The sequence below is a fragment of the Lissotriton helveticus genome, chromosome 3_1, assembly GCF_964261635.1.
Source record: "Lissotriton helveticus chromosome 3_1, aLisHel1.1, whole genome shotgun sequence".
Classification (NCBI taxonomy): domain Eukaryota; kingdom Metazoa; phylum Chordata; class Amphibia; order Caudata; family Salamandridae; genus Lissotriton; species Lissotriton helveticus.
Genome location: NC_136061.1, coordinates 1,035,285,552 through 1,035,299,777, shown reverse-complemented (window position 1 = coordinate 1,035,299,777; position 14,226 = coordinate 1,035,285,552). Strand labels below are relative to the sequence as shown.

The 14,226-nt window shown below is 52.5% G+C and overlaps 1 protein-coding gene across 1 annotated transcript in view; it reads left to right on the top strand.

The window, feature by feature from the left end:
- The window catches only part of METAP1D (methionyl aminopeptidase type 1D, mitochondrial), a 953,302-nt gene that overhangs the window by 529,145 nt on the left and 409,931 nt on the right, over nt 1–14,226 (top strand). The window contains exons 6-7 of the mRNA XM_078681565.1: nt 80–228; nt 1,480–1,522. Of these exons, the coding sequence (XP_078537691.1) occupies nt 80–228; nt 1,480–1,522 (192 nt within the window). The remainder of the gene's footprint in view (nt 1–79; nt 229–1,479; nt 1,523–14,226) is intronic.

Sequence of the window (14,226 nt, the reverse complement as noted above, 5' to 3'; positions counted from 1 at the left end):
CCAAGCACACGGCCAATCTTCACGTGATGCCGAACCCCATTGCCTTTCCTTACAGGATGCTTTCTGTTTAATGTTCCAGGTTGGCATGACAACCGAAGAGGTGGATTCTATTATACATCAAGAAATAATTGCCCGAAATGCCTACCCCTCTCCGCTCGGCTATGGGGGGTTCCCCAGATCATCGTGCACCTCTGTAAATAATGTGGCGTGTCATGGTATTCCAGACAGGTATTTTATCTTGTAAAACTTATTATTTGATCAAAATAAACAATCTGTGTAATATTCCCTTATGATGTTACGGCCTTATCAAGAACAAAGCTGAATGCAAGCCTTCTCTATTATCCTGCGTCTATGTTCAACTCAGCTGTTTGCGTAGATTACTGTGTGTTGCACACGCAATGTGTAAATGCACAAACCATGATGGCGCCCCACTTATTTGACATTTATTAGTACTGCAGCATGGATCAACATAATATCCCATTAGGCACACATTAACACAAACACTGTGCCATGCACACCCAGTAATGTTAAAAGTAGCGCTATGCCTCAAACAGATCAGGTGTGTAGCTCCTAACACGTGCAGTCGTGCACCGTGCTCCACGTGCAGTATGTTGGTTACTCGACGTTAACACTAGCACTGTGCGCTGCATGTGTCGTGTTGTGAAGAATTCGACCTGGATCAATCTAAGATACAAAGTGCACACCTCAGCACTGTACCCCACACCCAATGTGTTAATGTTAATTGAAGAAAACACAAGGTGATGATGGACAGAGTGCTGAAACTTTTCAGACACTCACCCCCCCCCCCACCCCCGTCACAGATCTGGGTTGAATTCATCATTCTTTAGCTCACTAAGCCACCTCAGTTCATACCCAGCCATATGCAAATCAGTCTTGACCCTTTGCCTCATTGGAACTGTCCAGCCGAACTGCCAAGCCTAGTCTTCCCTGAACCGGAAACAAGCATCCTGGGACTGGTTTCTGTGTTTTTGCATTCATGTTAATTTAAACACTGTGCCCTGCATGCTATTATCTATCTATGTGCTGGAGTGCTGCGGCCTGTGCAAAAGTTTACACTAGTTCTGCGCGCACAAACCTCCACCTCGAAAAGTCACCCGTTCTTTTGCTTGCTAGTTCTGGTAGTGACTTCGAGGTAAATACTCCAGACCAAAAAAACAAGCTTATTTTAATATTTGTTTTTCTCTACAGTTAATAAGACAAAAAATCCAGTAAATATTAGATGAAGCAAACAGTGTGAAATTGTTGGTTAACAGTTAACAGCCGCCATTTCAATTACCTGCGATTATATTTGCTCTTTTGCGAACGGAGCCCTTCGATTTGTAATGACAATCTTAGCCTAATTATGTTACATGCTCGCCTTCTGATTGATTTTTTTCACTTCTGTTATTTGCTGTTTATTTTCATACCTCACTGATTCACGACCAACTAGTGCCATTTATTTTCCTGTTTATGTTTCAGCCGTCCACTCCAGGATGGGGATATTATTAACATCGATGTCACAGTAAGTCATTTAGATAAGACAAATTGTTTTTGATGAACTTGAGAATGGCTGTTGGTGGCAAGGGACAGGACGAATGGCAGTTTGGAAGCGTAAACTGTGCCGCCGGATGTGCTGTTTTCTTTCAGAGCCGAGGGCCGAGCAGCTGTTTGCTGTTTTTTCCAAGTGGACCCCAGTCTGCCTTAAATTTAGGACTGGAGCCGGAGGAACTGAGATCAATGTTGGCCTAAGTGAAATGTCATCCCAATCCTGGGATGTGTCATGTTTCTGAGAAGGTGTAATTGTTATTGATCTAGCGTGTGGTTAATGCAGAGCCCCCAGTCCCGAGCAGCTGCTGAAGAAAGATATGTATGAGATGAGCTAACATGAAGAAAGGCAGCATTTTTCCTTCACTCTGCCGAGATTGATCTTCCCCTTCCTGCTGATTCTGAGTGGGGCCTGTCATTATCTTACACTGTCATTAAAGGCTACATTGGCCTCTGGATGTCAGTCTATTTGGACAGCAACTCTTTTGCTGGCAGTCTTCCTTACGTTTATTAAAATGTCTGAAGGTAGTGGTGTGCCTTTTTTTCTGGCACAAGAATTGTTAACCCTTTGCCAGCGAGTAGCTTGTAGCAGCCATCGGGTAGGGAACCCTCAATAAACATAAATTAGGAGACTTGCCGTACATTATTAGCAACCTTTTGTGCTGTAAATGCTGTCACTATCCGGGTAATTCAGGGTCTGACCTTTATGTTTTCTTATTTGGTGTTTAGACGACATGAAAAAAATGAGATAACAGAGATTTGTGTTCATTTAGGCTCCTTTTATTCTTAGTTTAAATCTCCGCTGCATATTTTCCAAATCGCTGTTATTTATTTCCTTAAAAGCTTTTATAAAACCCTACATGTTGCAATGTGGTCATTTCAAAGCACTTTGCAGTACCGAGATAGCAGAGCTTAATGATAGTGAGGTGATTGGAGACGAGATTGGGCAGGGCACCCTTAGCGTTTGACGCTTTAACTAACTTTGTCTTTGGGAGCACTCCTTGCATTATTGAATGACATTAACAGCTTTACAATCACCAGGACTGTTCTCATTTGTGGGAGCAAAACAGTACCCCAAAATTTGGACACCCTAAAATGTATTCACCCCGATATATTACCTCATCCGGCTCTCCCACTGGTTGAATTGTGTTTTAGGACACCCCTTAAACATTGATTAGCAGAATAAAACAGTTCAAACAAATAACTGAGCCCAGTCAATTATTGAGGTCTAGATAAGTGTAAAGTTAAAAGGTTTTATTACAAAATTAGAAGAGTAAGCGGTACACAATACTGCCATAAAGGCTCTCAAATGCAAAATCATAAAGTATGCAAAATCAGAACTATTATAAGTCCCAAATTAGCAGCAGTTTTTATGTTTCACTGATTCAAGCAGTGCATTTGATTTAGTCAACCACGCTAAGCTGTGAAAGACATTGACAGACATGGGTGCACCACCTGATATGATCTCTTTTTTGTCACAATTGTATGGTCATTTAATTGCCTGGTTACATTTTAGTGTAAACAGTGAATGTACCACAGGGTTCACCGTTACAAGGGGCATACGGCAAGGGTGCGTTCTCGCTCCCTTTTTATTTTTATTGCATTGAAATGGGGTGGATGAGTTCTAAAAAAAATTGCCAACAGATCCTCCTAAAGTTGGCAATCGCTCGACCTCATACTTTTGTATGCAAATGACGCAGTATTAATATCTAGGACAGCTGGGGCATATCAAAGTAAGCTTAACACAAACATGTTATAACTTGTGGTTCAGGAAAAGAGATGAAGAAAACCCATTATGTTAATGGTCAGTCATTAGCGGAGTCAACAAAAAAGAGGGGGGACCAGGAGCCTGTTCAGGTCCAGTGTCCGTGCTCCACAAAATACCGTTAAATCATAAGGGACACTGTTCCGAGTTGAGGGTGCATAGTCTCACCTTCTCAACAACTAGAGATAGAAAGATTAGGAATAGAATAGAAGGTGAGAGAAGAAGGAAAAAGAGAGAGGCAGAGGTATAGCCCAGTATCAAGGATCTAATCCCCAAGGGGAGGGCCAAGTCTTGCCTCTTAGTCGTCCTCACACACCCCGAAGGATGTCATGCTTCATCATCGGGCCGGCTCTGCAATGCCCGACGGGTCCCCCGAAGGGTCTCTTTCGCAGAGATCTTTTAAGAGAAAAGCTGTTAGGTGAGTGCGGGTATGTGAGGTGGATCCAATGGGACGGTGGTGAAGTGCGTGCAGGAGTGGGTAAATAAAACCACGTAGGGGTATCCACAGGAAAATCCTTTAATGGTGTGGTGCCCCTGGCAGATTAAAAAAACAAAAGGTTGGTGAGTTACTATAGGGCTCAATGTGCCCGTGTACCTAAAAAAAGGTCGACATGTTTCACGCCTGGTTTGTCTGGGAGATCAATGGCGTTTCTTCAGGACCTAGCTGATGTGATAGTTGTGCACGATAAAAGTGGGGTTCTGGAGTGAAAATGGTTACCAACATAGGTGAAGGGTGGCTTGGGTGCGACCACAGGGCTAGATTCCCTAAAGTGTGATGTAAATCTCGGCTTGTAGATAAACCCAAGACACAAAGATACCTAGCAGGGATGACAAATCAGAAAAAGGGAAGAAAAAAGAGAGGACTCATGCTTCAGATGTCACATGGCAAAAATGTCAATTCAACCTTTGCACATCACATGAAGTAGCGTCCATGATAGCACAACTAGACTAGAGAACATTTGAACAATGTGACTGAAATTCATACAAAGTGCTTTGACACCAAGTTGCAGTCAATCCCTTGGTGGAGCGTGCAGAGGTACCACTGGGACGCAATGCCATTGGGGGTAGTCATGCAGTATGGCTAGAGCCTGAGGTACCCCGCCCAACCCCCGGTGGTCATGGCTGTAAAGATTGTGTGTACAAGCAGCGAGGAAACCCAAAGGAACAACCAGGTGTCCTGCCTGGTGCGCGTCAACCCTGGGAGGAATCGAAGATGTGAACGTCCTCCGTCGGTGTGGCACACAACCAGTGCTGGAACCACCTTCAATTGTTCAGTTTAAAATGGTTACCAGTGTCGGTAATGGCCAGACATGATAAAAGCATACTCAAGGTGGCACAGATCCACACTGACCCCAACTCCACCCTCAGAGGCACCCTCGTCTACCAACCCCTCGGACCCTGCTCCCAGTTCAGCGACTCCATCTCCGACTTCATCAGCACGCACGCCCTGACCTCCACCGACTACATCCTCCTCGGAGACCTGAACTTTCACCTTGAGAACAACAACGACAGCAACTCCACCACCCTGATCGACAACATCGCCAACCTCAAACTGAGGCAACTCGTCACAACGCCCACCCACTCCGCCGGCCACACGCTCGATCCAGTCTTCTCCTCAAGCCCGCAAGTCTCCGTCAGCCACACCACCAAACTCCTCCGGACCAACCACCGCTGTAGCCACTTCACCTTCCAGAAACCCACCACACACCACCGCACCCAACAGATCCCCCGCCGCCGCTGGAGCAAAATCACCGAAGATCAACTACATGCAAACCTCGCTCTCAGCCCACCCACCGAACCCTCCAACACCGACGTCGCTGCGCACAACCTCAGATGCTGGATCGAGGACTGCGCCAACACCCTCGCCCTGCTGAAGAATCACCCCACAGAGACACCAGCAAGAGGGCCAGCTGGTTCACCCCAGAACTCCTAGATTCCAAGTAAGCCTGCCGGAAACTAGAGAAGAAATGGCACAGTGAACAAACTCCAGACAGCCACGCAGCACACAAGGACTCCGTCCGCAACCACCACCACCTCATCAGGGCTGCTAAGAAGACCTCCTTCAAAGACCGCCTCAACAACAACGCACACGACAGCAAGGAGCTCCTCAACATCGTGAAGGAACTCTCCAACCCCAGCTCCAACACCAACGACATCCCGCCGTCGCAAGCCCTGTGCGACTCCCTCGCCACCTTCTTCCACCGCAAGATAGCAGACATCCACAACAGCTTCAACACCCATACAGCCCCAACAGACAGCTACACAACAGACCCTCCGCACACCATCGACCATGTCCCCTTGCTAGCCTGGACCAGCGCGAGCGTCAATGACACCATCAAGACCATGAGCACAATCCACTCCGGCTCTCCGTCAGACCCATTCCCGCACCACGTCCTCAACAAAGCAAGCAGCTCCATCACACCCCACCTGCGCAACGTCATCAACCTCTACCTTGAGACCGCGACCTTCCCAGAGAGCTGGAAACACGCCGAGATCAACGCCCTACCCAAAAAAAACAAGAGACCTCAACAACTTCCGACCCATCTCTCTGCTCCCCTTCCCGGCCAAGGTCATAGAGAAAATCGTTAACAGACAGCTAACACGACACTTTGAAGAGAACAGAATCCTGGACCCTTGCCAGTCAGGGTTCCGCAGCAACCACAGCACCGAGACCGCCCTCATCGCCGCCACCGACGACATCAGGACCCTGCTAGACAACGAGGAGACTGCAGCACTCATCCTCCTAGACCTCTCCGCCGCCTCCGACACCGTCTGCCACCGTACACTACGCGCACGCCTCCACGCCGCAGGGATCCGAGACAAGGCTCTGGAATGGACCACCTCCTTCTTCTCCGGCAGAACCCAGAGCGTCCGCCTCCCCCCGTTCCGTTCCAAAGCCTCCGAGATCATCTGCGGCATACCCCAAGGATCCTCCCTCAACCCGACACTGTTCAACATTTACATGGCCCCGCTCGCACATGTCGTTCGACAGCACGACCTCAACATAATCACCTATGCCAACGACACTCAACTGATCCTCTCCCTTACCAAGGACCCCATCACCGCTAAAGCCAACCTCAATGAAGTAATCAAGGCCGTCGCCGACTGGATGAAGATCAGCCATCTGAAGCTGAACTCAGACAAGATGGAGGTCCTCATCCTCGGCACCAACCCGTCAGCCTGGGACGACTCCTGGTGGCCAACGGCACTGGGGGCAGCCCAACCCCCACCAACCACGCACGAAACCTGGTAATCATCCTCGACTCAACGCTGTCAATGACCAAGCAAGTCAACGCCTTCTCCTCCTCCTGCTTCAACACCCTCCGCATGCTCTGCAAGATCTACAGATGGATCCCGACAGATACAAGAAAGACAGTCACCCAGGCCCTCGTCAGCAGCAGACTCGACTACGGAAACGCCCTCTACGCGGGAGCCCCGACCAAGCTCATCAATCAACTACAATGCATCTAAAACGCCTCGGCACGACTGATCCTCGATGTACCACGACACGGCCACATCACCCCCACCTGAGAAACCTGCACTGGCTCCCCGTCAACAAAGGATATCCTTCAAGCTCCTCATCCACGCACACAAGGCACTCCACAAGACAGTCCTTGCCTACCTCAACAGACGGCTCTCCTTCTACACCCCCAACCGCCAGCTACGCTCCGCCGACCTCTCATTCGCCACCGTCCCGCGCATCCGAAGAACAACCACCGGCGGGAGATCCTTCTCCCACCTTGCCGCCAAAACATGGAACACCCTCCCACTGAGCCTACGACAGACCCAAGACCTGATGACCTTCAGGAGGATACTAAAGACCTGGCTGTTCGATCAGTAGCGGCACCCCACCCCTTCCCCCCCAGCGCCTTGAGACCCTCGCAGTTATGTAGTGCACTTAAGAAATGACTGATTGATTGACATAAAATATGGAGTGGAGAGCAAAGCCCAGCTTACCCTCACTTGTATGGGAGAGGTCTCCCAAGGCTTTAGTCCGCTGGATGCCCGCACCCTTTTGGCTATAAATACAGAAGAGAGTCCGAAAGCGGACGCATGACAGTGACTAACACCTTAAAGATAGCGGAACAGGTCAAAAGTGTCTATTCTATGGAGAGTTGTCCGTGCAAGCCACCACAGTGACGGTGGATATTACTTAAGGTTGTGTCAATCAATCAATCAATCAATCATAACACTTGTATAGCGCGCTACTCACCCGGAAGGGTCTCAAGGCGCTGGGGAGGGGGGTAGGGGGTTACGCTACTGCTCGAATAGCCAGGTCTTGAGTTGTCTCCTGAAGGTGAGGTGGTCCTGGGTCAGCCGAAGGTGGATGAGGAGGGAGTTCCATGTCTTGGCCGCCAGGTAGGAGAAGGATCTGCCTCCGGCGGTGGCTCTTCGGATGCGTGGTACGGCGGCGAGGGCGAGGCTGGCGGATCGTAGTTGGCGGGTGGGCGTGTGGAAGGTCAGGCGGTCATTGAGGTACTTGGGGCCCAGGTTGTGGAGAGACTTGTGTGCGTGGGTGAGGAGCCTGAACGTGATCCTCTTGTTGACGGGGAGCGAGTGCAGGTTCCTCAGGTGGCCGGAGATGTGGCTGCGTCGAGGGATGTCCAGGATGAGTCGGGCGGAGGCGTTCTGGATGCGTTGTAGTCTTTTCTGTAGCTTGGCTGTGGTTCGGCGTAGAGGGTGTTTCCGTAGTCCATCCGGCTGGTGACGAGGGCCTGGGTGACCGTCTTCCTGGTTTCAGTCGGGATCCATCGGAAGATCTTGCGGATCATGCGGAGGGTGTGAAAGCATGAATAGGAGACGGCGTTGACTTGTCTGGTCATCGAGAGGGAGGAGTCCAGGATGAAGCCTAGGTTGCGTGCGTGGTCTGTTGGCTTGGGGGCGGTGCCCAGGGCTGGGGGCCACCAGGAGTCGTCCCAGGCGGAGGGTGATGGTCCCAGGATGAGGACTTCCGTCTTGTCTGAGTTCAGTTTCAGGCGGCTGTTCTTCATCCACTCGGCGATGTCTTTCATCCCTTCGTGTAGGCTGGTTCTGGCGGTGTCGGGGTCTCTGGTGAAGGAGAGGATCAGCTGGGTGTCGTCGGCATAGGAGATGATGTTGAGGTTGTGTTGGCGTGCGATGGCTGCGAGAGGTCTCATGTAGACGTTGAAGAGGGTGGGGCTGAGTGATGATCCTTGCGGGACGCCGCAGATGACTTCGGTGGCCTCGGAGCGAAACGGGGGGAGACGGACTCTCTGTGTTCTTCCAGCGAGGAACAAGATGATCCACTTCAAAGCCTTCCCTTGGATGCCGGTGTTGCTGAGGCGTTGGACTAGGGTGCGGTGGCAGACAATGTCGAACGCGGCGGAGAGGTCCAGGAGGATGAGTGCCGCTGTTTCCCCGTTGTCGAGCAGGGCTCGGATGTCGTCGGTGGCTGCGATGAGGGCGGTCTCGGTGCTGTGGTTGGTTCTGAAACCGGACTGCGAGGGGTCGAGGGATCCATTCGTCTTGAGGAAGGCGGCAAGCTGTCTGTTGGCGATCTTCTCGATGACTTTGGCAGGAAAAGGGAGGAGCGAGATGGGGCGGAAGTTCTTTAGGTCGGTGGGGTCCGCTGTTGGTTTGTTCAGTAGGGCGCTGAGCTCGGCATGCTTCCAGCTCTCCGGGAAGGTGGCGGTGATGAAGGAGGTGTTGATGATGTCTCGGAGTTGGGGTGCGATGGTGGAGTCGGCCTTGTTGAAGACGTGGTGGGGGCAGGGGTCAGTCGGAGATCCGGAGTGGATGGTGTTCATCGTGCGGGCTGTGTCTTCGGTGGTCACTGCGGCCCAGGTGCGGAGGGTGGTGGTGGGGTGCGTTGGTTCGACGGTTGGGTGCGAGGATGGTGTGCCGAAGCTGTTGTGGATGTCGGCAATCTTACGGTGGAAGAACGAGGCGAGGGAGTCGCAGAGATCTTGTGAAGGGGTGATGTCGTTGTTGCCGGTGCTGGGGTTGGAGAACTCCTTGACGATGCTGAAGAATTTCTTGCTGTCGTGGGCGTTGTTGTCCAGTCGATCCTTCAGAGATTTCTTCTTGGTGGTGCGGATGAGCTGGTGGTGCTTGCGGGTCGCGTGTTTGAGGGCGGTCATGTTGTCAGTGGTCCGGTCGAGGAGCCAGGCTTTCTCGAGGGTGCGGCAGGTCTTCTTGGAGTCCTTGAGTTCATCGGTGAACCAGGGGGCCTTCTTGCTTCTGGGTTTGCTCGGAGGGTTCTTCAGTGGTGCGAGGTCGTCGGCGCAGGCGGTCAGCCACTGCGTGAGGTTGCGGGCTGCTTCGTTGGGGTCCGGTGTGCTGGTGGGTGGGTTCTGGCTGAGGGAGGCGGTGAGCTGGTCGGCGGTGATCTTGCTCCAACTTCTGTGAGGAACCTGTTGCGGGTGGTGGTGGGTCGTGATTCTTCTGAAGGTGAAGTGGACGCAGCTGTGGTCGGTCCAGTGGAGTCCGGTGGCGTGGCTGAAGGTGATGTGCTTGCTGGAAGAGAAGACTGGATCAAGCGCGTGGCCGGCGTAGTGGGTGGGGGTGTTGACCAGTTGCTTGAATCCGAGGTTGGCGAGGTTGTCCAGCAGGGTGACGGTGTTGTTGTCGTTGTTGTTCTCCAGGTGGAAGTTGAGGTCCCCTAGGAGGATGTATTCGGCGGAGGGGAGAGCGTGAGGGCTGATGAAGTCCGTGATGTCTTCGCTGAATTGTGCGCGTGGTCCCGGGGGTCTGTAGATGAGGGTGCCTCTGAGGGTCGTCTTTGGGTCGGTGTGGATCTGGAAGTGGAGGTGTTCGGCGGCGTTGTAGGTGTTGTCGGTGTCAGTCGTGATGCGGATGGTGTTCTTGTGGACGATGGCGATGCCTCCTCCGGTCTGGTTGATTCGGTCCTTCCTGATGATCTTGTATCCATCCGGGATGGCGATGGCGATGTCGGGGGCTGAGGAGGCGTTCATCCATGTTTCAGTGAGGAAGGCGACGTCCGGAGATGTTGTGTCGAGCAGGTTCCAGAGTTCGATGGCGTGTCTGTGGACGGAGCGGGTGTTGAGCAGGATGCACTTGAGGTAGTTGCTGGAGCTTGGCTTAGCGGGCGCGGTGCATGGTCGGAGGCAGGTGAATTTGCAGGTTGTGCAGGTGAAGGGTCCGTGGAAGTGGCTCGGGGCGGCCCGGCAGCAGGCGGGGTTCCGGCCGGCATTGAGTGCGTTGAGGGTGGCGGCGTCGTAGGTCTGTCGGGGTGTCTTCCGTCGGTGGGGGCTAGGGGTCCTGGCGCTGGGCGCGGTCCAGGGGCGGACGGGCGCAGACGGGCTTACCTTTGGTGCGCCTTCGGCGCACAATCGGCGCGCCCGCTGCGCGTACGTGCGGTCGCCATTTATGGCGAAGTGGGAGGGAGGGAGGAGCAGCTGGGAGGCGGGAGCGGGGAGGGCACAGAAAAAAGGGGGCATGGCCGCTAGGACGGCGGCGGGAAGCGGGGAGCGGGGCGGGCACAGGGGGACAGAGGTAACAACAATGAGCCGATAGCAGCAATGAAAATAGCAGTTACAGAACGAAAAAAGAAGGTTAAATACACTTAACAGCAGCAATGAAAATAGTAGTTACAGAACGAAAAAATAAAAGTTAAAAATAAGAAAAAATAGGGTTAAATACAGTTAACAGCAGGCAAAGCACACGCACGCAAAATGCGGAGGGAAGGCAGAGAGGCAGTCACAGCAGGGCTGCGGGCAGCAGCGAGGCAAGGGGGCACACACACAGCTGGTGGCCGTGCGGCGCGGGGGTGTCCTGCGAGCAGGTCACACTTACCTGCGCCGCGCGGTCGCCATTTATGGCCAAGTGGGAGGGAGGGAGGAGCAGCTGGGAGGCGGGAGTGGGGAGGGCACAGAAAAAGGGGGCGTGGCCGCTAGGACGGCGGCGGGAAGCGGGGAGCGGGGCGGGCACAGGGGGACAGAGGTAACAACAATGAGCCGATAGCAGCAATGAAAATAACAGTTACAGAACGAAAAAAGAAGGTTAAATACAGTTAACAGCAGCAAAGAAAATAGCAGTTACAGAACGAAAAAATAAAAGTTAAAAATAAGAAAAAATAGGGTTAAATACAGTTAACAGCAGGCAAAGCACACACACGCAAAATGCGGCGGGAAGGCAGAGAGGCAGTCACAGCAGGGCTGCGGGCAGCAGCGAGGCAAGGGGGCACACACACAGCTGGTGGCCGTGTGGCGCGGGGGTTCCGGCTCATTAAGCACCTACCCTCTGCCAGCGACTGCCTGCAAACAATGCATCATGTGCCTCAGCGTACTATTAATAGTCTGGGTAGAGAAGAGAGGCGTCTTCTACTTCCTGTTTCGCGTACCTGCGGCGCTTAGACATTGCCTTGACTCAAAGCGCATGTACAGGAAGTAGTGTCTCCATCCGTGTTCTCAGTGGATCTATTACTTAAGCGCGTGAGTGTGGAGTTTAGTAGCACCAGACACAGGGTCAAATACCTGATCTAGGTGAGGAGGTGTGAAAAGACACCTGATTGTTTTACGTAGAGAACAAAAATGACCCATGAAGCCTTTTCCCCATGCAGAAATTCTGGTTCCTATGACTTGCACAATGGATTCGGGTGCAAGGCTTAAGTTATAAACTCCACATATCTCGTGTCCCAGGTTATCAGAGGTGCTCTCATTGTCCTGGGTAATCAGAGGTGCGCTCACCGTGCATGTATTCAGTCAAGGTCATTAGGTGTATTGTGACAAATGGTATGCCCCTCGTGTGTTATAGGGGAATATGTATGTCATGTACAGGTGTTAGATTGCGTGACCTGGTTTTCAGATTTACATAGCGTACAGGGTTATAGCTCCACCTAGGGTATTTTATCATTAAGCCCCCTGGTCTGGGTATGTAAACAAAACACCCAGCGTTATTCCAGCCGTAGAAGGGCTTGTGTGTTCCAAGAGGGTCTGGACTCCAGCACTGTCCATGCCAGTTGTTCCCAGTTGTGGCCCACCTCTAGGTAGTGGTTAGTCAGCTTGGTAGCTGTCCTTCCTCGTCGTATGGTGCTCTTGTGCTCGCTAATCCGTGTCTTAATCGGCCGATATACCTGAGACCACAGCGGCATGTGATGAGGTATACACAGTAAGTATGGGCGAAATTTGCGAATTCGCGGTCCGCGAATTTGTGCGAAATTGCAAAAAAAGTCAGCGAGTTCGCGAATTTTCCCGCGAACTCGCGGATTTTTGTGCCACTTGCACAAATATGTGACCACGTGTGCCTGTAACTTTGCCAGTGCGCCAAAAGGCACGAGGTCCCTTGAGTGAGCTGGCCATTATAGTGGGGACGGGCGGGAAGACGTTTCATACCGCTAGTGTGTGGTGGATGGGGCCAAGCGGGCGGGGCTTCTATGCGAGTTCACATGCATCTTGTTTATAAAGGGTCAGAGACCGAGCAGAGCAGCAAATGAGGAAAAAGCAGCCACCTGGTCACAGGAGCTACAGGGGGATGGCGCTCGGGAAACTCATGGATGCAAAAATACGTTTGGCACAGGACCCCAGAATCCTTCGAATGTCCAAGATAGCTCTTCTGCACGTGTTGGTAGAAAGCCATTCTGATCCTGCTCAGTGGGTTCATGGCGCATGCAGCTGCTGTTGCTGGACAATGTCCCATCTAATACTAAACTGCCCTGTACAGGCATATGCTGGCGCTGGGCAGTAGGGTGCAGTGACATGCGGCTGCTCCACGCCTGGAACATGCGCATACCGGTGCCAGGGGGGACACGTGTTTATTGGTGCTGTGTAGAAAGTTATGACTTTACATTTTGACTGCACCAGACGGTGGTACCACCTACACGGATCAGGAGCATCTAGGCACCAGACTTCATGGTGCAAGAGCATAATGGTGCTGTGCGGTATGGGTATATATGTATTGGGGGCAGAGGGACACTTAGCACAATGTGTGCTCACACCCAGAGGGCTCCCAGGCAATTGAGCACAAATGATTTTCACACTGAGAAGGCTCCAGGGCAGTTCAGCAGCACGGGGGCTCACGCCCACTGGGCCCCGGGGCAGTTCAGTAGCGCGTGGGCTCACAACCCCTGGGCAGCTCAGCAGCACAGGGGCTCACACCCACAGGGCTCCAGGGCAGTTTAGCAGGGCCACCCTCTGGTTCATCACTGCCACCCTCTGGTTCATCACTGCCTCCCTCTGGTTCACCACTGCCACCCTCTGGTTCACCACTGCCACCCTCTGGTTCACCACTGTCACCCTCTGGTTCACCACTGTCACCCTCTGGTTCATCACTGCTGCACCCTCTGGTTCATCACTGTCACCCTCTGGTTCACCACTGCCACCCTCTTGTTCATCACTGTCACCCTCTGGTTCATCACTGCCACCCTCTGGTTCATCACAGCACCCTCTGGTTCACCACTGCCACCCTCTGATCCATCACTGCCACCCTCTGGTTCATCACTGTCACCCTCTGGTTCATCACTGTCACCCTCTGGTTCATCACTGCCACCCTCTGGATCACCACTGCCACCCTCTGGTTCACCACTGCCACCCTCTGGTTCACCACAGCCACCCTCTGGTTCACCACTTCCACCCTCAGGTTCATCACTGTCACCCTCTGGTTCATCACTGCCACCCTCGGGTTCATCACAGCACCCTCTGGTTCACCACTGCCACCCTCTGGTTCACCACTGCCACCCTCTGGTTCACCACTGCCACCCTCTGGTTCATGACTGCCACCCTCTGGATTACCACTGCCACCCTCTGGTTCATCACTGTCACCCTCTGGTTCATCACTGCCACCCTCTGGTTCATGACTGCCACCCTCTGGTTCATCACAGCACCCTCTGGTTCACCATTGCCACCCTCTGGTTCATCACAGCACCCTCTGGTTCACAACTGCACCTTCTGGTTCATCACAGCACCCTCTGGTTCACCACTGTAGATTATGGGGAGAAA